At 36.8% G+C, this 25,411-nt stretch overlaps 2 protein-coding genes across 2 annotated transcripts; both read left to right on the top strand.

Annotated features, from left to right (window-relative positions):
• Positions 1-616: 616 nt before the first annotated feature.
• On the top strand, positions 617-5,445 carry LOC108675964 (glutamate receptor ionotropic, kainate 4). The gene is made up of 8 exons (XM_018164025.2): positions 617-745; positions 1,336-1,426; positions 2,376-2,534; positions 2,920-3,082; positions 3,395-3,609; positions 4,386-4,508; positions 4,815-4,963; positions 5,325-5,445. Exons 1-8 carry the CDS (start codon positions 711-713, stop codon positions 5,443-5,445), a joined length of 1,056 nt encoding a protein of 351 aa, XP_018019514.2. The 5' UTR covers positions 617-710.
• Positions 5,446-10,850: 5,405 nt separating this feature from the next.
• On the top strand, positions 10,851-22,768 carry LOC108675954 (glutamate receptor U1). Its single transcript, XM_047882240.1, has 14 exons — positions 10,851-10,895; positions 11,656-11,776; positions 12,010-12,191; positions 13,449-13,604; positions 15,057-15,175; positions 15,513-15,603; positions 16,212-16,370; positions 17,274-17,436; positions 18,394-18,608; positions 19,429-19,551; positions 20,323-20,471; positions 20,881-20,997; positions 22,161-22,267; positions 22,692-22,768. The coding sequence occupies exons 1-14, from the start codon at positions 10,851-10,853 to the stop codon at positions 22,766-22,768; spliced, it is 1,824 nt and encodes a 607-aa protein (XP_047738196.1).
• The last annotated feature ends 2,643 nt before the right edge of the window (positions 22,769-25,411 follow it).

Below are 25,411 nucleotides of genomic sequence, written 5' to 3'. Positions count from 1 at the left end.
GCCCCCAAATAAAGGCGGGCCATCTGCGTCAATATTGCCGTATATAGATGGCAGTAGTATCGTTGGAAAGCTCAGAATGTCAGCTTTAAGATGAGACTAAACAGATGAGCACAAAAACCGAAAAACGTCAAAATTGAAAATTTTAGCTAGGTCGGTCCCCTTAAATTCATCAAACGTTACACAAAACGAGCCAGCTAGCTCGTTTAATAATTAATTACTATTATAATACATCTTGCGTTCATTCTCGTATGAAATAAGATAATTTCGGTTGATTTTTGTACACTTTAATTTAACAACGTAAGCATGGTTTTCATTACTTATCGTTCCAAATATCTACACCTTGGAGACGTCTTAATCAATGCCTAAATGATTTTTGAACAAAATACAGGGTGAACCAGAATTAACTGACCCTTTTAATTTGTTAATAAATAAAAAACTAAGAACGTTATACAATATTACCATAAAAATGTTCCTCTTTTCAATAAAACAAGTTTCAACTTCATAATGTTCTTAGTTTTTTATTTGTTAACAAATTAAAGGGGTCAGTTAATTCTGGTTCACCCTGTATAACTCGAAATTATATTCTTTTCGATGTTCTGTAATTTGAATCTAATAATTCATAACAGCGTCCTCCATTCACGTTCCTGAGCCAGCAAACCATCGGGTCGAAGCATGTCATCGTGGGTCCTGTTCAAGGCTTCTGTGTTGAGATGTTCGACGTTCTGGTCAATAAGTATAATTTCACGTAAGTTTATTGTTTACCTGTAAATGAAACGGACAGAATAAATAATAAAATGCAATCAGAGACTGTTTATTTAGTTTATTGAATTGATTATATTTTTAACTGTTTTTTTTATGTCGACAGGTAAAGTACAAATCAACCAAATTTGCTGTTCAAAGTATTTAAGGCATTTTCTTGTGGATATGATTCACAAGCAGAGATTTTCTGAATTTACCTATTTTATAAATAAGTTTGTATATGACTCTGATCGAAATTTTTCATGTCTTGTTAGTATATTAAAATTATCAACACTGAATTCATCTGATAGGATGCATTAACAATTTGATTATTATCAGTTGATCATCATAATATCGAAAGACGTTGATTTCTTTAGATGAACACAAGTTCGACGAAAGTGTTACTAGCGATTATTCAATTTTAACGATAGTTCAATATTCAGTCGGACTACTTTCATGTTACCCAAGTAAATTAATTCTTCTATTAATTTGTGATGGGACATTAAGAGATATAAATGTTGCTGCAACAGCGTAAATGCAGGGTACTTATTTTATATGAATGAAGTGGTGGCTTTGAGTTGAACTTGTTTTTGATAGGTTTACGCTGGAGCTCCCGTACGACGGAAACTGGGGCAATCAGATGCCTAACGGCACGTTCAACGGCATGATCGGCATGGTGGAGAGAGAGGTAAATATTAGGTAAGCCACAACGGCATGGTCGGCATGGCGGTGAGAGAAGTAAATATTAGGTAAGCCACAACGGCATGGTGGAGAGAGAGAGGTAAATATTTGGTAAGCCACAACGGCATGGCGGTGAGAGAAGTAAATATTAGGTAAGCCGCAACGGCATGGTGGAGAGAGAGGTAAATATTAGGTAAGCCACAACGGCATGGTCGGCATGGTGGAGCGAGAGGTAAATATTAGGTAAGCCACAACGGCATGGTGGAGAGAGAGAGGTAAATATTTGGTAAGCCACAACGGCATGGCGGTGAGAGAAGTAAATATTAGGTAAGCCGCAACGGCATGGTGGAGAGAGAGGTAAATATTAGGTACGCCACAACGGCATGGTCGGCGTGGTGGAGAGAGAGGTAAATATTAGGTAAGCCACAACGGCATGGTGGAGAGAGAGAGAGGTAAATATTAGGTAAGCCACAACGGCATGGTGGAGAGAGAGAGAGGTAAATATTAGGTAAGCCACAACGACATGGCGGAGAGAGAGGTAAATATTAGGTAACCCACAAGAGAGAGAGAGGTAAATATTAGATAAGCCACAACGGCATGGTGGAGAGAGAGGTAAATATTAGGTACGCCACAACGGCATGGTGGAGAGAGAGGCAAATATTAGGTAAGCCACAACGGCATGATCGGCATGGTGGAGAGAGGTAACTCATTTTTATTCCCTAATGTTAATTGGTTACACTGTATAATCATTGTCTCCTATTGCAAAATGAAAATGTTATTTTAATCAACGAATTTTGTTTCATGAACACCATTATGTACTAATAATTATTATGAGAAGTAGACGTCATCGCATCGAATTTATTAATGACGTTTTTGGTAAGGAATGGTAATTTTATAAAATATAAGTATGAGTTTGTGATTGCACCATCATACTTTAACTGGTCAGCTCATAACAGTGGGCTGACATGGCGATGACAGGCTGCACCATCACCGAGGACCGGGATGCCGTTGTCGACTTCACGCATCCCTTCTACGAGGATCCGGAGACCATCCTCATCCGCGCCCCTGGAGAGCGACCCAACGCCCTGGCCTTCCTACAGCCCTTCACATACAAGGTGAAGGCAGCCGGTCTTCTTTTACTCGATTACGCCTTCACATACAATGTGCCGGGTTGCCGGTGTTCATTTATTGCATTACGCCTTCATCAACAAGGTGCAGTGATGCCGGTCTTCGGGTTGCTTTCAAGTTGGTGACTTCTTAGACGTATAATTTTTACCTATCTTTCTAGTCCTAATCATTTTAGTATAATCAATGAATAACACTACATCTAGACGCTACACACTCACCGATACTCATTAAGCTATTAAGCTTCAGTGCGAGACTACACAATTCACATTATATTCATATTATTCTTGAAATTTAATTAGTAAAATAGTGAAGAAATTTGTCCTTAAGCTATTTCAATTTTCAAGAGGATTGGCCCAAATCTCAACCCCGCAGGTGTGGCTGCTGATCCTCAGCAGCCCGTGTGCGGTTGGTCCCTTGCTGTGGCTCATGACTGAGGGTACAGGCGACTGGTCGCCCTCACTCTACCCTCACAAAGGGCGCAGTGCGTCGGTACTCAACTACATCTGGGGCGCAGGCTTCTGCCTCATTGCTCAGGGTAGGAAGAAATCAGAGTGAAATGTGTAAGTAGAAGAAAAATGGAATATTTTTCTGAAAACGGAATAAAATTTACATGGTAGTAGTGAAATTGTGAGGAAATTAAGAGCCAGTTTTCAGAGTTAGTTAAAATCGTTTTTTTCCCTATACAATAGGTGTGAACATTTTCTTCTGATGACGAGTTGCGGTTGACGTTAGTAGTCGTCTGCAACTATTTTCCTCTGATTCTAAAAATTATATAAACATAACTGTAGATATTTATAGATATTTTTTCACTATAATTAAATTCTTTGTAACTAAAATGGCATTACAGGTTATGAACTGCGTTTAAATGAGAGTAGCCGCGTGATGTTGGGTTTGTGGTGGACCTACTGCATGATTTTGATCTACACTTACACTGGAAACCTGATCGCCTTCCTGACCGTGCCGCGCTTGGCGGGCATCATACAAAGTCTCGATGAATTGGCCAATCAGAGAGAAGTTCTCTGGACGTATCGAGCGGAGTCTGTGCTTGATACTCTTTTCGCAGTGAGTGGACAGAATTATATTAATACATCGATTTTCGAGTGGTAATTACGCAGATAACGTTTTGTCCATATGTGGTTATCTCGCACCAGACATGTGATATAACGGGGATTAAACGATGTTTCAACAAAATCAACTTGTAATCAACTTTGTGTCACCGTCATTTACCTGGACGGTGGGAACAAATGTAGGGTTTTAAATTATATAATTCTTTAAATGATAACACGATGTGTCTTTTCTGGTGAAATTTAATATATCTCAAATTGCGTACAACATATTGAGTGTTCCACATAATGTTCTTCATAACGTTTCCAGATAAAATTCTCTACACTGAATGCTCCACGAAGAGTTTTCTATTTAAGATTTGCACTATTTTCGAGGTAGGGTCGCACCTTCTGTTAAGATAAATGTTCATTTTGCAATCAACAACAACAACAACTGCCAACATTTAAAACCTTTCTGTCAGTCCTTTGTCGTATTTATATTTTGTTATGACTTGATGTAGACTTTGTTATGACTTGATGTAGACTTTGTTATGACTTGATGTAGACTTTGTTATGACTTGATGTAGACTTTGATATGACTTGATGTAGATTTTGTTATGACTTGATGTAGTTCATCGTACTGCAATTCAACGTACAGAACGCACATACAGCGATGTATCGCCGGATTCGGGCTATGATAGTAGGTAACAATCATTTTACCATAGATATAGTTAAAAATATTTTTGTTTAATTGTTTCTTCGTTCATATTAGTATTCTCCTTATAATCTGATAAGGGTGCAGAAAATGGAACGTATCGCAAGATCGGGGACTTGAAGCACACACACAAGGATCTGCTGGTCAAGTCGGATGTTGACGGTATAAACGCTGTGCTGCTCAAGAATATGGCTTTCATAAAGGTATTATTAGGCGTAACTTATTCAACACATTTGTTCACATTATTCATATTATAATAAGTAAATATTATAACTTATTTGTAAACATTACCCATGAATTATCATGATGAATCCTCATTGAAGATCTGTTCATGAATGCTGTTATTTTGTCCTTCCCATAAGAAATTCCATTGTGAACGTTTCTAAGAAAATGGTTACATTGGACGTTCTCTTAATGTTTTTCGGTAATTGTTCGGTTAATGTAGTTCACGTAATGTTTTTCGTTAAATCACTAAACAAATGCTTTGCCTATGCTTCTCCGGTCCGCAGGAGCAAAGTTATTTAGACTTTGCCATGGAGAAGGACTACTTAGAGACCAAGCGGTGCCGTCTAACACTTGTCCCAGAGCTCTTCTTCAGCGCCCCCTTTGGGTGGGCGGTGCAAGAGCATAGCGTCTTCTTGCCACTACTGAACACCGAGTACGTTTCTCTTTTTCCCCTAAAAATGCGTTAGTTTAATTAGCATCTAATATATTTTCTGTAACTTAAGAAATGTAAAAAATCAAGTTAGTAATACAATCATGACAAACAATGCATCGGAATTTAGGCCGCTAACAGAGATGGGTAGAAAAATAGACGAGATTATGATTTATTGGCTCAAAATATGATACGAAAATGAAATAGAATTCATTTGCTTTAAAGTTCGAGTTATTTCCCTGTTAGTTACCGCAGTTATTTGATCGTTTAATTTATTTTTTCAAAATTTAATCAACTCGTTCTTATATTTATCATTGATAAAATAAAAACATTATTTACCAAAGTGAAATTATCCTCGCATCAGGATACTGCGCATGATGCAGTCAGGATTACTCAAGGTGTGGAAGATCAAGCATTGGCCCAAGCCCAACGAGTGCACCGCGAGAGCTGACGTAAGGACCACTGGGCCAAGGTCTCTCAGGTAAGGTTCGAGGTTCAGGCCCTTGAGCCCACTGCCTCATCTTTAAATAATTACAGGGGTTTATTATTACAATATATTGAAAAAGGGGAATAAAATCAAGATGCAAGGGCATCATATACTCCAAAATTAAGTTCAACTATAGCACAAATGGCCAGATGAATACGTCATCTGTTTTGTTAATTTATAGTTTATTTAATTTTAATTTCAGGGTTAGGACTTGCGGCACACTAGATTTGACAGCGTAATTAGTGTTTTCATTCCTTCCGTAATTTTATATTTTTTTCCTCCGACGCTGCAGGCTACGAGACCTGGGCGGCCACTTCATCGTGCTGGGTCTCGGCTGCAGCGTCGCACTGGGCGCCTTACTCCTGGAGCTGTGGTACCGACGACGCTCCTTACCACGTCGTGGGTTGTTGTTCTTTTGTTTGATGCCTCTCGACCGGAAGACCCGAGTGGGCCTTGCTGTCGTGCCGTTATTTATAAACACTTAGCCCGAGCTTTATTTAATTTATACTGGTAGTAGCATTAACACCATTCAGTTGATGTTGGTAGCAGCCTTTGCACCAATTAGTTGGTGCTGGTACTAATACTTGCCAAATTTAGAGAGCCCAAACAAAAACCTGGTAACGCCCAGGCTTCTGCCCAGGAGTAGCTGCCTTCGGCTCAGAGTTATAAATACAATATAAATATACTGAGTCTGTTTGGCCACACGATCGACATCAAGTTCTGGTCACAATCTTTTTACCGACATAAGGCGCTCTTAGAGTATGACAAGAGATGGCCAAGAAGAGTCATATCAAGCTTGCAAGCTGCTTAGAAACAGCATTTTAATCCCGGCCGAATGTAAGGGCTACTCGAGTCCTGGGGGGGGGGGGGGGACAACTGTCGCAGAGTCGGGTCCGCATCAAAATTTTGTTAGGGTGTCGCCGCTAGTGCATGAGAACCATGTAGTTAGGTTTGGTAGTAGCACGAGAACCATTTAGTTACGGCTGGTAGCAATATACGAGTACCACCTTGGGTGCTGGTAATAGCATAAGCTCCATTTAGTGTGTTGCTAGTAGGATGAGCATTAGTTTTGCCCCAGTAATAGTTTTGTCCTAGTAATAAGGCAAGCATCGAGCTGTGTATCATTGGTACTGACATGTGTTTTAGTGTATATACTGAATTAGCAGTTTTGTTTCATGCCTCTTCAGAACGAACAGAGTTATTGCATTTAAGGAGCCCGGAGGATTTGCCTAGCTAGATAGCAATATTGCTAAATTTGATTTGTAATGGTTGTGACCTCTGAGTTTTTTAATTAATTATCCTATTTTTTTACAGTTACTGAGGTTGAACGACATGAAAAGATCAGCAATCATCTAACGCTCAAAGAAATGCCACTGGATATCTTCAAGTGAATTCACAAGTCTAAATGGTCATCGTCGATACGGCATCCGATTTCATGTTACCTCCTCGAACGGCACAACTGACACTAACAATGATAGACCGGCGAATAGCAAGCAAATAGTAATTATTTTTCAATAACGTCAAGCCCACTGACCTTTTCTTCAATAAGTTCAGATGAAGCAACGTGATCGTATATCAAGTAATCCCTCGCAATATCGCGCTTCACATATCGCAGTTTCACTTCATCGCAGATTTTCAAGAAATATTAAAGATAAGAATCGTTCGCGAATCTTCGCTGGTTCGCGGATTTATGAGGAAGTCGATCGGTAAATTTAAACAGCCCGCGGAAGTTGGCCTGGAAGGATTTGCAAATACTTAAAAACATGAAAGCATACTGAACAATAACAGTATGAATATTTAAATTGATACTATCAATCGATCAATTCCCCATCACGGATTTCACCTATCGCGAGCTAGGTCTAGAATCTAACACCCGTCATTCGTGAGTGATTACTGTGTAACATAACTAACATTCATATATCTGTTTGATTCAGTATTGTTCGGAAATATAATACAAATTCTTGACTGAACAACCGAGGAGCTCGCAAATATTCAATCCCTAATGACCACCCAAAATATGAAGATGAAAATCTGTCCAAATGAAAAGTTCGCCCATGAAATTTAGCGTGGGCATTAATAAATCATTAAATTTGGCTTGTTGCATTTTCCACTAACCTTTTGTATGAACGTATTTGCCCAGAGCCACTTAATGAATTACTAATTCAGTAATGTAAAAAAATTCTATGCCTATTTAATCGAATCGACATTTCTCCGAATTCATCTGAGAACTCACCAGCAGACTCAAAACTGAACCTGTCATAAGTCTTTCAATTCTGAGCGGATCTGCTTGAAATTTGGAATACTAGTATAAGTAACTTTTAGCAATGCGCAAAGATGGCAATTTTTGCAAATTTATACTCCATTGCGTTTTTTGATAAAACGAAGAAACGCAACTTTAGCGCAACCGAAGCAGTCATTCAGTTTCGTACCTATACGGATCTTGTTGAAATTCAGAATATAAATAATTATATGCCATGCACCGCGATAAGGATTATTACAGATTTTTATGCCATTACGTTTTTGATTAAAACGAACCTAACCTTGCCTATCTAAACCCAACTTAATTTTTTAAAATTTATTTTTGTTCAAAAACGAATCACGTACCTCTCAATACCGGAAGCGGATTGGCATGCCATGAATAGGCATTATTCGGCATGAATTGAGGGTCGGATTAAATTAGTAAAGAAAACATTTTCAATGAAAGAATGATATTTCAAAAATGTCTCTATTGAACTTGAAAACTTTATAGATAAAATAAGCTTAATATCATGCATAAAGGAAGCTCGTAAAGTATTTTGGTACATGGAGACGATCTAGCTTTGTTGTCCGTTATATTGATGAATTGTGGTCTCGAACAATCCTCACATTGTTGCAAATCCCTTTTTAACAATAGAAATGAAATCTAAAAATTTAAATTAAACAAAATAAATCAAAAACTACTAGCAATTGAAATCGAAAATTTAAAATCACAATGGCTTTACCAATATATGCTATCGCTAAATCACCTCAGTTTCAGCATTCCTGAAATAAAATTGAAGACAGACCTGTGTTCTGGCTCCTGTTTATGGTCTCACTTGCGTGAGTCAATGAATTTCGTTTATTCAGGAGCAATTACAAGCTGACGTATAAGAAGCTTCGCTTTCACAACCGGAAGCGGAGTATTCATGATCTGGCCTCCATCGCTGACGCGTGCAGGCTCCGTAGAGTTTCCTGGCATTCCCGGTCCTGGCGGTACAGTGAGTACGGGGAATGATGGTCCTCATTGTAGCTCTATATAAATATATTAATTGAATGAATTATATTTAATTAAAAAAATGTGTACTATATTTTATGTCGAGAAAGCGTAATGATTTACTGATTAATAAGGTTGTCCCTCCACAATCAAAACCCGCTTTTTTCAGTGCTGGAGCTAGTGGCAAATGTAAAATCGAGATACGATGGGTCACAAAACCCTTCGGTCCGGCTCAAGCATCGTCATTTTGACTCTAATTGTTACTACCGCTGGTCAAAGGTTTAATAAGCTTGGTGAGTTTCACTCGGGGTAACAATAACACTAATATTTTGGTATCAACAGAATTGGTTGGTGAAAACGCTCGATGCGGGAATTGTTTTGTATACGGTGCGTAGAAATTAAACAATAGGTTTGGAATGATGCTAAAAAATGTAAAGAATTAAATCTGTTACCAATGAGGAGTCAAAAATTGTCTGAACGTAGTGAGTGATTAAACTTATAATAATACTGTTACTTGCATGAATTCACCATGAACTTGAACCAGCAAACGCATGTGCAGCAAAGTTTTCGTATAGATGATTTGAAAATATTTTTGAATAAAAATTCCACAAAAATGAATCATATCTATCCAAATAATTAATTGGCTGGAATTATTTATGACCGGTCTTTCCGGGTAACGGCGTCTTAATTTCGTTTTTCCATTATCCATCTAAAGGCCAGATTAAGACAATGGTTAGGACATTCAAACTCTACTAAGTGGAGTTACATATCATTAGAAGTTTTATTACATGCTAATCTTTTAGAGTTTTTCCTTAGAGAGACATTATTTTTATTCATCATTTGTAAATGCTACGAAATAATAAAAACTAAATTCCACTATACAAAACGTCTCATTAACAGGATGTAGGTCTTTGTTTAGAATATTGTATGGCTTTTAGCGTAATAACGTGAGAAGTTTATGTTTACGTTAGACAAAGTGTAGACATCACTCAGCAATCATTGATTGAAATAAGAAGCTAGCTTAGACAACAGCTCATTCTTTTCGTTGTTTAGCTGCGCCGCTCAAACAATTGAACCTGAATAAAATACACTCAAATACCATAAACTATGCTCATACATTTCACCTTTCCTTTCGCGTGTATTTTGAAAACACGGGTCCCTAAAAATTGGATTAAATTAGAATTTGTTCTCTTTCTGTGTTGATTTGTTCTATGAACCTGACGAGACTTCGTGAAAATGCTTTGCTGATGACATTATCATTAAGACAGCATCGCGCTAACAAAATAGTTGTTGTCTATTTTCTAACATAAACAAGAGTCTGATGTAGGTAAAGAACAATTATTTTTGATGGGAGCTTCCGAGAAGTAAGAGATTACAGCAATTATATCCAATTGCTGTATGATATTGAAAATTATTTATGTATTTCTTCTTGAACTGGTATTTGATGTATAGGGAATTGGATTTAGGTTAGTGTAAAAGTGTGTGTTTGTAGGGTAGGTAAACATAATTAATAATGATTCAGGCTCTTTACAGGCGTTTAGACTCCTAACGTAAATTTATATGCTTTTTAATAATATACATTATTGAGTTTATTAATTTTTTTAGGAATTTTCCCTTTAGGTCTGAAGTACATTGTGTCAATGGCTTCTAATTTTTTTAATTGCCGAGCTTAAAATGAAACGATTAAACAAAACCTTTGCGTCGGCTGGAGTATTAAGGGAAGAATGAACATACGAAAGAAAAATAACTGAGAATTTAAATAATTGTAACAATTTAATTGATAATTACTCTGACCATTTTAGTGCTCAAATAGGTGAGAAACTGAACTCAGCTGCATCTAATTACACCAGTCATTTAAATTACTGTTCTAGCTTCTGGTGTCGCAGAAGTAATAAATAAAGAAATGTAGAATATTAAAGTTCTATATTTATATAAAGTAGTGCTTTATTAAGTATGTAGTATTTTTAGTATGCATAGTAATGCCCTTCAATGGATCTCAGTTTCACAGAACAAGAACTTCGTAAACTGCGCACTTGAACTTATATTTTTTCAATAATTTTATCGCGATTTTCACCATCGCCGAGGCCTGAGATTGAATGTTACTTTATTCAAGGTTCAGTCTTGCGTCACTTGAGCTCCAAGTCGATTATTTGCCCTCGTGTATCACCAAAATGAGCACCTGCACTAAGCAGAGCTTTGCTATTCTCCCGCTTATTGTTTGTTCGCCAAGAATGCCGTGCAATCGGAATAATTTGAGCTTAATGCGTTCATGTTCCTCGTTCGACATTGACGTGAAATTGTGAAAGTTATAGTTGAGGTAGGTAGCGTTATTCGGCATCCATGGTATAGTTGGTGTCATTCCTGTCATTAATTTTGACTGCATTTACTCAATAGATTATCGATTTCGAATTTTGAAAAGTACCATTGGAAACGTACCACCACTGCAAACCACCGATGCGCTTAGTTTACGTACCAGTGGGACGTTTAGCTTGGTTTTGCAAATTTTCCTAAAACTTTTACTGCTCCACCAATACACTTTACGACTAGAGCAGTTGATGTACAGCGGGATTGGCCTTACATTCTGCTTATTGCGATTCAAGGAAGAGGCAAACTGATTATTTGTCTTTCGGATTCTACGTACAACCATTGATTATAATTTCTGTTGGCCTCATACCTTGCCGTTGTTCATGGCAGTTATTGCTAATATCCAGGGAATATCGAGGCTACATTTTCTGATTAGAAGCGCTATTATTCTTCGAATATGAGGTCATGAATAAATATTAAATTAATCATGTCATAAGCATTAAATTACTGACGTGCCTTTACTGCAACGCTCGCGATTAGAATTTTTCGGCTTTGTGAGTGATGGTCTTTCTATGTAATTACCTCATATTCAGACAGAATTTTGTCTTAATTGTATGTGATTATTGATGATAAATAAATTATTTCGTGCTCTAACATATAAACTAATTAGAGGTGGCCGTGAGTGAAGACTCAGTGTTGGATTTGCGAGGCGAATCTCTGCTTCAGAGCGCTGCTGCTTCTGCTGATCTGGAGTACTCGTACCGATCTTTAGTAGACGTAATCGAAAAACCAGGTAAGAAGCCAGACTCGATTGAAAATACAAAATTTCATTATCAAATTTCAAGAGTTTTATCGTAAATATTTGATTTTTCGTTCCTTTATCATATGAAACAACCATTAAAGAAGTTTTTAATTCTGCCTAACTCGTTTTTACTAAATGTTAGAGAAAAATTCCAAACATGGCGTAGCGAAATAGCCCTGGAAACAACATTTGGAAGAAGATATATCGTGTCATTATCTTCTCAGATCCCGGTGCAGTGACCATAGGTTTAGGCCCATGTTCGCGGCTGGCGAGTCTGGCAGAGACTTGGCTGTCCGAGGGCCAGGGTCCACTGATGTTGCTGGCCACGGAAGACTGCGATGGAAGCTCCCGTGACTATGAAATCCAGACTAAAGATCGGCTCTTTGTGGCGCTGTTCAATGCCTTGGTATGTTCATATCAACAGCCATGTATCCATTTCCATTCTCATGATCAATAATAGAGGCGATTATTAGGATGATGTCTATTATGGTCTATTATTTTCCAGTGAATAGTTTCATTCGTCATTCCAGGTCAAGAACTATTCTCAATATGAATTTGTTCAAACTGAAATTCATGATGGACTGCAAAAAAAAAACAATAAACAAGATCGAAACTTATTACCTTTTGGTCAGATAAAGTTATTACTAAATTTAGATCTGATGAAAAATTTTGACCAATTAAGGAGGTAATAAAAGTAATTCCTAAACTATGCTTAAAGGAACGTAATAAATGGACGTGTTTGGCCCCGCTGTTGACTTGGTGGTTGCCATGGCAAGTCAACAAACTTACGAACACCAGCCGTGCCAACAGAACGCAAACATTTCTCAAACACCTAGACGCTATAATGACACCAAGGAGGTGAGAGTCCAGTTCCATTATGAAGATAAGAAACTTGATGCTTTAAGTTAACATTACCTCTGCTGTGGTTCTTGCTTCATTACCCTTTATTTACTGGTCAGATAAACTGCTTGGACGAAGAATTTAATAACGAGAAATGCATCAACACGATTTTTATAATTTGCGCGCATCTTGAGACATGCATGTATAAGGTAGCAGCGTCAATATAGCAACTGAATGGAGTGAATGTTTTAATGATTACACGAAGGAAATTTATCCAGCTACCTTTTCGGCAACAAGCAACATGATGATCGCGATTTCTACCTGTGTATGGTCATTTCCAAATAAAAACGACTAAGATTATTGTGTTCAGTCAAATTAAATACTTTTTAATGCTGTATGTATTCTAGCATTTTATTAATTAAAGTATCTATTTTAAAAACATTTAAAAGTATATGTAATCTTCTCCCATTTACTTTACTTGGCTTTTCGTTCCTTCAATAAGTAAAGCAGCTCATGCCCTGCAGGCTTGCGCGAGTCTCTATGCCAGTGCATGCATGTCATTTCCAAATAAATATGGAAAAATGTTGCATGCAAATCATGACTAAGAAGTATTTACTAAATCTTTTCTCCGTCTCGCAAGCATTTATCTACTCGTTCGTTCAATAAGTAAAGCAGCTCACGCCCTGCAGGCGTAATAAACCATGCGTTTATCTAAATAAATATGGACAAATGTTGCAAACAAATCATAACTAAGAAGTATTTACTAAATTTTTTCTCCGTTCCGCAAGTATTTAGCTACTCATACCATCATAAAGTAAAGCAGCTGACGCCCCGCAGGCTGGCGCGAGAGTACGTGGAGTGCAGCGCCCCTCCCTTGCCTGTGCCGCGCGTGCTGCCTGACGGGCTGACGCGGGAGGAGCAGCTGCTGCTGGGGAGGCAGTACCTCAACGGGCGGCACCTCACCATCGTCACCATCAATGTCAGCGCAATGATAAATACGAAGAAGTTACAATTTAAATCCTGCTGGTTTATATTGGTTAATGAAGAGCAAATGAAAAAATAAAAAATAAACAATAAGTTCCTTCCGTATGATAATTATGGTTTTATACAGTATCGATTCCGATAGATGATACTTTTAACACTTCAAAAGAATATTTTTTACGTATTGGACTTATCTTGAAAAAACCCGTTGACGATATATCTATTCACTAAAGGCTAAAAAAGTACAAATATTATTTCTGGCATTTGCTAAAGCCTAATTCATGAATCCGTTTAAAGTTTTTCGGGAAATTTATGATTTTTCGGTTCTCGAGGATAACTAATTATGATGAAATTATGCATCATTTGTTTTTTCCAGGCATTGCTCCGAAAGCGTAGCGCCCTGCATAGGAGAGTTGACACATAATGAGTTTAGGGTCTGGCATCCCACATTTAGATTCTGTAATGTAAAAGGAATTCATGGTAATTTGTTTCCACCAGGCATTGCTCGGAAATCGAGTTACCTTACATTGGGCAGTTGATTGCTTACACGCAGTTTAGTTGCGGTGTCAATTACGTTGGTCGATGTCGCGGTCATGCGGTGCAGCCTTCGATGACAGATGCTGCCGATGCATCGGCGATTACGAGCTCAATTGAAAACATTATTTATTCTGTATCGGATTATCCTCGCATTTACGATCATTCAGTGCCTTGCGAGCAAAATATTTTCATGATCGTAATGCTATGAGGTCCATGTCGTACTAGTTATCCAGTTTACGCGGAACACAGTTATCGTTTAGTGTCAATTTCCGTGTAATATCATTTTTTTACTATTCATTACGCAATCAGTCAAATGCCTCTCACCAACTGTTTTTTATGACACCGTGGCCAAAATTTCTGCATCGTGTGCAGCAAATCAATGTCTAGGGTCTGTTATATATAACTATCAGGTTAAACTGGCCTTGTCCGAGATCGATAACCCATACAATTTTAGTATCCCTTTTGTATGAGAAACTAACAAATTATAATTATATAAAAAGAAAATTGAAACTTACATGTTACTTCAAAATAAAACTTCTATTTGACTATTGAAACTTACATTTTATCTTGAAAATCCAACTTCTATTTGACTATTGCTGAATTATTCGAAAAACTTTTCATCTGACTTCCGATTTAAAATGATGCGTGCCAATCTGAAACTACTGTTTTGTTTTTCTTCTTCCGCTTCTGAAATGCCTTTCTATTCTCCAGTAAGAGTAAAATTTTAGGTCCAGGTAATATCTCGATACGATGTACATCGTTGATCCGCACCCAAAAAGTCCTTACATGTATATCTACAGTGTCAGACGACTTCTAACAATACAATATTCGCCAATTTCGACAAATATTTTAGATACGATATTATTAACATAAGTCGATGTTCATTTAATTTTAAAGTCTTCATTTATCACAGCGTCCTCCATTCATGATCTTGGATGTGCAAACCATCGGTTCGGAGCAGGTAATCGTGGGTCCTGGTGAGGGCTTCTGCATCGAGATGATCAAGACGCTGGCTAAAAAGTATCATTTTAAGTGAGTCAATTGAATGGATGTTAAGCTGATAAACAGAATAAGCGGTGAAATATGGTGGGTGAGTGTTGGTATGAGTATATATTATTTATAAAACTATTGAATTTTCAGCCTGTTTTAATAAAAAAATGTGGGAAATAAATTAGTTAAGTTCGCTTATCGCGTAGTTCTCATAGTATTTTCATCGTTAATAGCGCAGATTTCCTGTATACATTTTTGAGTTAATTATTTTACGGCGTAATACGTATAATCTGAACTAGCAATTAATAGGTTTAGTTGGAAAATTAATGGTAGAAAGAAAGTTCATACTGAATTCAGCTGCTATTCTTGTTTCGAACAGTTACACGCTGGAGCTTCCGTACGACGGGAACTGGGGTAATGCGATGCCCAACGGCACATTCAACGGCATGGTCGGCATGGTGGTGAGAGAGGTAAATATTAGGTAAGCCACAACGGCATGGTCGACATGGTGGTGAGGTAAATATTAGGTAAGCCAGAACGGACTATCACAAATGCCGTAATGACATATTAAAGAGAGGTGGAACTATAATGATTGTCAAAAGGGTGAAATGGGGTGAGCGATAACTATTGTTAATGCCATATTGATAGGGTTATGAGATCGGTAACTATTATAAATGCCACAACGATAATGAGGTGAGAACGGTAATTATTATGTACTTCAAAATGGTGACAACAACGTCTTCTGCTGGGAATCTTGGAATTCGATGGATATTGAAAGGCATGATTTGGTGTCGGTTCCCTCACTATTCGAACGTAACCCTGAAACAGTAGACCAAGAGCCTCGTAGAGTTTTTTCGTTAAAAATAATCTTGAATTTTAAACTAAAGGTATTCAATAATCAACGTAATTTTCAACGTACCATTGTAGTCTAAGCGGCAGTCCTAAACGGGTCGCATGCATGTCGATCGTAAACTTTGTTCATTTTCCATCAGATATAATTTATCGTAGTAATTAAGCGAAGAGGTATGAAATATTAGTAAATCAGGGCTATTAAAAAAAGTAATTGGATACCCAATAGTGGGCAGACATGGCGATGGGGAGCTTCACCATCACCGAGGCTCGGGAAGCCGTCATCGACTTCACGCATCCCTTCTACGAGGAGCCCACGGCCATCCTCATCCGCGCCCCTGGGGAGCGGCCCAACACCCTGGCCTTCCTGCAGCCCTTCACATACAAGGTACCGTAGTGCAGGTCTTCAGGTACCTTGAAGGTGAAGGCTGCCGGTCTTCTTTTATTCTATTGCGCCTTCACATACAAGGTGAAGGCTGCCGGTCTTCTTTTACTCGATTACGCCTTCACCTACAAGGTACCGTGATGCTGGTCTTCAGGTACCCAATTATGCCTTCACCTACAAGGTACCGTAGCGCAGGTTTTCAGGTACCCTATTACGCCTTCACTCACTAAGTGAGACACGTGCAGGTCGGTCTTTATTTAACTTTTTCTATATTAGACGAGTCACGAATTTTAACATTAGTAATGAACTAAAATGAGTTCATTAATATTGAGTTTTATTTAAGCCGACGTGTTTTTGCTAGGGTAGTTTCAAAATTTCATATATTCATCTCAAACCAGCAGAAGTACATAACGTACTATATTTTCAAATGAAAGCAACGTTGTATGTCTATTTGGTGACAGCTAAAAAATTCGAAAAATATTTCGGCTGACAAAATGGTTAGTGGAAATTCTGGTTTTAACAAACCAGTAATTAAACGTCTAATCAAATCTGGGATCCAGAGGTACGGACAAGTCGAACCTTTATTGACATATTGTTTCAATTTAATATCAAAATGTTGTATAATTGCTGGGTTCGCTTCTAATACATTAATATCACATTAAAAAGCGTGTTATTTTTAGATCTATATTTATTTACATGTTTGCATCCTCATTACAAATCCAAGTAATCGAGAACTTTTTCGCATTAAAATGCTTATTTATGATTTGAGCATAAACATTTATGACTTAATCTTAAAGAATTGCAGCTTATATAAATTTAAACTATGTTTAATTCAGAAAGTTCCTCTTTTAAGCCTCAATTTATGAAATAATCTGCCTAAATCATTACTTAATCTCAACCCCGCAGGTGTGGCTGCTGATCCTCAGCAGTCCGTGTGCGGTTGGTCCCTTGCTGTGGCTCATGACTGAGGGTACAGGCGACTGGTCGCCCTCACTCTACCCTCACAAAGGGCGCAGTGCGTCGGTACTCAACTACGTCTGGGGCGCAGGGTTCTGCCTCATTGCTCAGGGTATGCAGGGAAAAAAATTAGGATTTAGTAAGTGGGAGAGAAATGAATAATTTTGAAGGAGAATGGAAAATGTTATAACATAAAGAATGAATGTGCGCCAAATTGGCGTGTTTTTTTAAGATATTGTAATATGAGACAGAATTTTTCATGGGATGCCTTAATCACAATTTAATTATCAGACTATCTTGGAATTTATTGTTCAGAGAAAGTTGGAAGAAAACAGAAAGTAAAGTGAATATTAAATGAAGACGGGAAGCAGTCTTTTTATTTGTCATTGCGCATTAAGGACTTGCACAGCACAAATTTTTAGTAGTAATCATTTACTAACCGAAATCTTGGCCCAAATCCATGAATAGCGTAACTTTTAGAAATTGCTGGTTTCGTCAAGCCAGTGTTTCCAGAATTTTTATTCATTATATTAAAGTTGTGGATTCTATTCGTATTAATTAGATTTTTTGAGCATGAAGTTTGCAACAATGTACATTTTCCAGACGCATCGATTATTTTTCTGATCTCAAAGCGATATTTTCCAAATCTCACTTTTTTAATTTTAATTTTAAATCTCGAAAGCGAGATTTCGAAATTTGGAAAAAAATCTGGAGAGTTCGAGACTTGGAAAATCTCGAAATCTCGCTAAACAGAATTTCGAAAATTCACGAAAAGTCTACGGACATTAGAACCAGCATTTATGTACTTCATGTGTAAGTGTGTGAATCGGTGAGTCAGACGACAAAAACAGTTCAATTAAAATTAGGTAAAAATCCAGAATTACATAATTTTACGTGTAATTAGTAGTTTATTCTATTAGCAGAATACTCACTCACATAATTGTATAAATTTACTGCAAGGTTGATTGGCGGCTGATGGCTGCAGTTCATGCTATTGGAACAGAACTGCTAATATTATAGATGTTATTTAAAATCAGTAACTATCGAGGAATATCGATTCGTTCTACAGGTTATGAACTGCGTTTGAATGAGAGTAGCCGCGTGATGTTGGGTTTGTGGTGGACCTACTGCATGATTTTGATCTACACTTACACTGGAAACCTGATCGCCTTCCTGACCGTGCCGCGCTTGGCGGGCATCATACAAAGTCTCGATGAATTGGCCAATCAAAGAGAAATTCTCTGGACGTATCGAGCGGAGACAGCGCACGAAAAACTCTTTGGGGTTAGTCAACAAAATAATAAGTTGTGCTTTGTCTGTAGTATATTGCTGGAAGATTACGTAACAAGTTCCTAACAAGACATTTTTGTGCAAGTGTTTACACAAAGAGAGGTCTAGGAAGAACTTTTATAAGTATGACAAGTGTTATCCAACATTAAATAAAATATCTCGCCATGATCTCCCAGTTCATGATTCGAGTTCTTTTTTCATAAGGTTAACTGGCATTTCAAAGGAGCTAGTTTTCATAAAATTCCTTTTAATAAATGAAATTTTATGGCTTGCATAAGAGTTTAAGTTGTTCGTTGCTGTGAATTGATAAGTTTTATTTATTTTATATTTTTATGGTGAGCAAGCACATGAATACAATAAATATCAGTTTCTTTATTACAATGGTTGACATTAGCGAAAATGTAGTTTTGCATCATTATGTCTTATAAGGACGATTCACTGAATTTTATCCTTCTCTGAATGTGACTCTGATTTTATCCTTTTCTGAATTAATTTACTTATGAACCTTCTTCTCAAAAGATTTATGCGTTGTGGGTAATTTTGACGAGCGCTATTTTTGAATTTTCGCAATGTTGTTATCGATATGATGACTGCACGTTTTCGTTAAATGGGCTGAATTTATGGAATATTCTACGAACATTGGATTAGAACAATACAATTCATTTTGCTTAGAAATGTTTCAACAAAACTTTATTTTTTCGTTGGATTTGTTTATCCTATTTCAAGATTTCCTTAGTCTCATATATGTTTTATTTTCGATATTATTTGAGTCTGATATTTGTATGCACTCGTGTTTTTGTTATTATCGGAACAGGGTGCTGAGTCCGGAACTTATCGCAAGATAGGAGACTTGATGCGCTCAAACAGAGGTCTGATGGTCACGTCAGATGTTGACGGTATCAACGCTGTGCTGCTCAAGAACATGGCTTTCATAAAAGTACGTTAATATGCAGGTCATCGAGAGGTTTTTGCCCGCAAGATTTGGATGAAAAGCCAAATTAATTCACCTTATGTTCTATGAAAATGTTTGGGATACTATAGCTCCTTCTCAAAGACGTTTTCATGGGAGATATCGTGAATTTACCTGGCGTTTTCTTTGGTTCTAAATTTTTGTTGAACTTGCGATTAATAAGCTGACTAATGATACAAATACCTGACAAAGTGCAGATGAAGAAGGCTTGGAGAAATGGAGAAAGTCAAGGTAAATAGAGAAATTCTTGTGTTGTTGAGCTTTACTTACTAAGCCTGCTTTGCTGTCAAACATTGTTTGTGATACTCGTTTCTCATTTCCAAAAAAATTTTCCATGGAATAGTTTCACAGAACAGAAGCATTGACTGTTTTTTGTCAATATTTTGAATTTGTTTACTGAATGACACTCAGAGACTGTCTTTTAAGCCGCCATATTTGATATGAAGGTTAATGAAAAAATTCATTCATATGAGGAAAAGATTCTAATGATTTGAGTCGAATCGTCTTTTACATTGACATGAAAATAATTTTCACAAATACTTTTATCCCTACCGTAGTTAGAAAAATATAACTCAGTGCATAAATGAGAAAATGCGCTAAAAAGGTTTTCATGCTCTCTGAACTACAATTCACTTACCATACGCATTGTTTAGGTTAATTTTCTTCACTACCGGTACGTTAATTAATTTTCTTCACGTTAATTTTCTACACTCAATTTTATTGTTTACGTTAATTCAGGAGAAAAGTTCTCTTGACACGGCCATGGAGCAGGACTACTTGCAGACCAAGAAGTGTCGTCTGACGCTGGTGCCTCAGCTCTTCTTCAGCGCCTCCTTCGGTTGGGCGTTGCAAGAGGATAGCGTTTTCTTGCCTGTATTCAATGCCGAGTATGTATGATGTTCATTAAAATTTCCTGAATTACCTGAAAAAGAGCACTGGTATTAATAGCTTCTAAAATGTATGCTAGAACTTAAGAAGCAAGTAATTGGTCCTTTGAATTTACAGAGTCTGGATCTGGTTATCCAGGCAATAAGATATAGTTCCTGAAGTGTAAGTTCAAATGCGATGACTGATTTATAATATTTTCCTAAAACCCAAGCAGTAGGGCAAACTTTATCATGTTTTCATTATTAATCAAAAACAGATCAAATAACGTGTAGGAAAAATTAAAAATAAAACGGGGATATTTTAAAATAAACATACCATCTTGAATAGAACGGTCTCTTACAATTTTTTTTAAAGAATTGATACCAAAAATATTAATTACGCATATGAAATTGCCTTGTCGTGCGTCAGGATACTGCGGATGATGCAGTCAGGATTATTCAGGGAGTGGCAGGTTGAGTACTGGCCCAAGCCTAACGAGTGCACCGCGGTAAAGGACAAAGACGCTCAAGGACCGAGGCCTCTAAGGTTAGTTCAAAGNCGGAAAGGACAAAGACGCCCGAGGACCGAGGCCTCTCAGGTTAGTTCAAAGGCGTGAAGAAGCAGCGCGGTTAAGGACAAAGACGCCCAAGGACCATGGCCTCTCAGGTTAGTTCAAAGGCTAAGGTCTTTGAGCCCACTAATTCATTCATAGCTCATTACACGTAATCATAATTTTAATGTGGGTTATACTCGAGAGAGATAATTATTACCCCTGATATTTTAGTACCTCTTTATCATATGTCTATTCAGGCTTTCGCAATAGTTCTTAAATTAAGGTAACTTTGATAAAAGATAAACCTATATTCAATCATAATGTAACATAAATCCAGTGTGAACTTAAAACTGTGACCAATAAATTATAATTTCAAGGTATATGAAGGTGTGATATAATTCAAATTTTTAATCCATGTTTTGCGCTAATTAGAATTGAAAAAAATTTAATGCAAGAGAAATTTCTCAGCCAAGTAATATCCCGTACATAAATATAAATTGCTAGGTTTCGAAAACTCATTGTTATCCGATATGCTGTATATTGATCGAATAGTAAATATCATAATACCTCAAAACCTATTTACTATATACAAGTATATATTATTTTATATAAATATTTAATAACTTTAGGATAATAAATACACTGTTACCAGTACCAGCAAAAATAATAATGATCGGTAGCCGACCATGAGTTGACGATTCAATTATCTATACATACAAGGCCATGACATTTGTCGTTTAACATTTATAGAAGCAGTTCGAAGTGTAGGCTGTTTTTCTGTTTGCCCGAAGTGATTTGAAATGCTTGCACCATATCGAACCTGGTGGATTTCTAGTAGCTATTTCAAACTAACGTCTTTTTTGAAAAGATCCAGTCAAAAGACCTGTTTTTAGATCTCCTGTCACGAAAAGTCATGAAAAGTGCAAGAATCGGCGACAGGTCACATCAGGCCTATTTTTCAGAGCCAACATCACTATGATATTATATGATAAGTGATATGATATGATAGCTCCTATTAACATATAGAGTTTTTTATTATGTCCATTACTTATCTAAATGTTCAATATAGACAGCACACTACATCTGACAGTTACTATTTCCTATTTTTCCGACATTCACGTGCAATGCGCTCACATTTCTTGTTGCACCGCTGCAGGCTACGAGACCTGGGCGGGCACTTCATCGTGCTGGGGCTCGGCTGCAGCGTCGCACTGGTCGCCTTACTCCTGGAGCTGTGGTACCGCCGACGCTCCTTACCATGTCGTGGGTTATGAAACGAACCTGTAGCTCGAGCATCATTTAATTGGGGCTTGATTAATTAATTAATCAAGCATTAATTAATTATTAATGCTTGATTATTAATGTTGTTAATATTATAAATATTAATGCTTGAATTAATTAATTAATTAATTAATCAAGCATCAATTAGTTACATAATTAATCAATTAACATTAATTAGCACCAATTAATTAATCAATGAATATTAATTTGCAACCTAAATTTGGTGCATTTACACACAAAAGCTCAAGCATTTAATAAACCAACTGAGCCGCAACAATAAAAATACCTTATGCCTGTGTCTGATCATTGAATGATTGTACTACAGTTATCACCCTTGGAATACTTTAACTACAATTTTATTTGACGAAAATTTCAATAAATATTTGTAATCAATTTATTTTCGCAGGTCCTGCCGTTGAGGAGCCAGCGAAGCCTTCAAAGTACCGAACACAACTCGATATTCCGTTGGATATAACCAAGTGATTTTGAAAACTGAGTATTTTTCGTTGACAAGTCTACTGACTATTTGTTGCCTATTCAAACGCAGGCGAAAAGAATTATTATTACTCTAGCACAAACACAAAGAGACATGCAACTAGCATAAAATGTAAAAACATGAAAAAAATAATACAAATGGTCGGCATATTGTAGAGCCTGGTCTCCTCTCCGCGGCAAAAAATCATTGCCAAGGAAAATGTTCAAAACTTCGATAGCAACATCGATGCATCCGTTTCCTTCGCATAATAATTCGGCAGTACCAAACTTCTTAATTGTATATTTGAGTAAACGCATTCTAGCTTCAAACTGTCGTCTATATACTGAAGGAAAGGACATATATAATGAAAAATGTAATAATTTCCATCCGACCAAACAGCCTCTAGTTGAGAACTATTTTAAAATCAGGAGCGAATCACTAGTTAGTATCGTTCGGTGCGTGAACTTGGTATCATTGAATTTGAGCCAATTCAATAGTCGACCTCTCAAGTAACAAATTTTAAAATTAGGTTCGCAATTTAAAATAAGGTTCAATTAAATCTGTCTCACTGGCAGGTAATGAGAGTTAATAAAAACGACATTTGTTGCAGTTAAAAATACTAGTTGTATTTCCTATTAATTTGGATTCGCTTATTTATCCATATGATAAAGGATGACAATGTATTACACGTAAGTTACCACTTTATTGCCGATTTTGAACGATTTCTGAAAATATAATAAAATAAAAGGTGCAATAAAATACCGATACAGTTAAACACGAAATTATCGCACAATATTAAAAAAAACATTTGATCGCTTTATGGTAAACTCTTATTTTTTACAGCATATTGCAGGTAAAGTGTAATAACACACGTCGCTTGCTATTAGTTTGAACTTGGAGCTTCCTCCCTCAGAGACTCATTTACTTCTACATGGGCATTTTAAAGCAATTCTTACTGAATTATCTTCTTGAACTATGTGTTCGCAGTTCAATTAATAATTTTATTAAATTTAATTTTACCAAAAACAAAATCTAGGAACTCAAAAATTCATAGTTTATTTTGAAATTAATTTCGTTGTCTACCTGACGCACATCTAGAACGGAGAATAAATTCTCATTTCGAATCAGAATGGAGGAATATTTCCTGAGTAGGTTCATTTAAAATTTGCGGCTGCATTCTTCTGGAACAATTTTGTCGATGACATGCAGAGCAATAGCATAGGTAGTAACTTGACATCGTGATGAATGAAGAAGAAAAATGTTGATTTTTTAGTATTAACATTTAGAATGTGTTTGAATTTCGAAATGAATACATTTCGGAAAAACATCGCATAATGTTTGAGAATTTCTGAATCAAATCATGTTTTTCATTGAAATGTTGAGCTTGTCGAATCGACTATTTTCTCACATAAATATTTTACATATGGGCACATATCCCGGTATAAAAGGTACCATTATATTCAAGCATCTCTTCCGTTTATATGTATTTGAAAAGTTAAGTATCTATCACACTAAAATTTTAACGAGTCTGAATGTTGTGGGAGGTTACGAAAATGGCGGTAAATTTATAGAAAGCGGGTTAAGTTAATTATTTCCAGGATTCAACATCGGACTTCACGTAACTCGGGGAATTCCTCCATTTCCCAACTGCGCAGTATAGATTGCATAGTGGTTATTTTAGCCGTTTCAGAATTTAATTTCCCCTGAAAAAATGCATTATTAATGCCGAACATCACTTTACTCTCGAGAAATTAATTAATTTTTAACCGTGAAAAGAATCATCGAGTATCGTTGGAATGTATTCATCTGATTCGAATTTGTTAAAATTGGCGCGCGTAAAAAGTTGTTGGTTTTCCCCTTATTATTTAGAGCCGAGTCACCACAGTAATGTGGAAATCATTCGCCTGAAAGGTTTACGGTGCTAGAATATCTTATAACATGTTTACAGATCAAACTTGGCTGGCGCTAATGCGCTGCACTAATGACCGGCTACATTGTTTGTTCTGGATGAGAATTTTATCTTGCTTGACGTTCGTTGATTTTTTGGCTATTTACAGTCAAGTTATTCTGTTGGACTAAAATCATGGAGAATGTCCAAAATATTCGGTGTTAAAACATTGGTTCTTCATTCTAGTCCTGCATTTACGCTATTCAAATTAGAGTTAAATTCTTAGAAGTAACATGCATGATGATTTTTGATACGATATATTTGCACGGGTTTTAATCGCCTGAACGTAACACGTCAAAAAATTTCCCGAACGTTCGATTAAATCTTTTAGCATGTTTTTGTTTTATACAAATAATTTGGCGCCGTTTGTTTTTTTACCTAATTAGTGGGCAGTTATTTTTGTTTAGTTTATCAATATCAAACTTTTTAGAAACATCACAACTATTCATCTCTTGATCAATGTTTCATTCAAGAGCCGTTTACTTCTAAACTCTTCGTGAACCTGACCTCGTTTCACATATCATTCCAGTTGCATGACAAGGCACTGCAATGAAACGTTATGACTATATTTCAAATATTTTAGAATTAATTCAGTGAATTTATGTTGCAAGAAAATTCCAGGGTTCCTGCATCAATGTTATTTACAATTTAAGTACATTTCCGCCCGATTCAGAAATAAGTTTCAGTCTTGCTCAAGCCAATG

The sequence above is a fragment of the Hyalella azteca genome, unplaced genomic scaffold, assembly GCF_000764305.2.
Source record: "Hyalella azteca isolate HAZT.00-mixed unplaced genomic scaffold, Hazt_2.0.2 contig10004, whole genome shotgun sequence".
Lineage (NCBI taxonomy): Eukaryota > Metazoa > Arthropoda > Malacostraca > Amphipoda > Hyalellidae > Hyalella > Hyalella azteca.
This window is presented reverse-complemented; position numbering and strand designations above follow the sequence as displayed.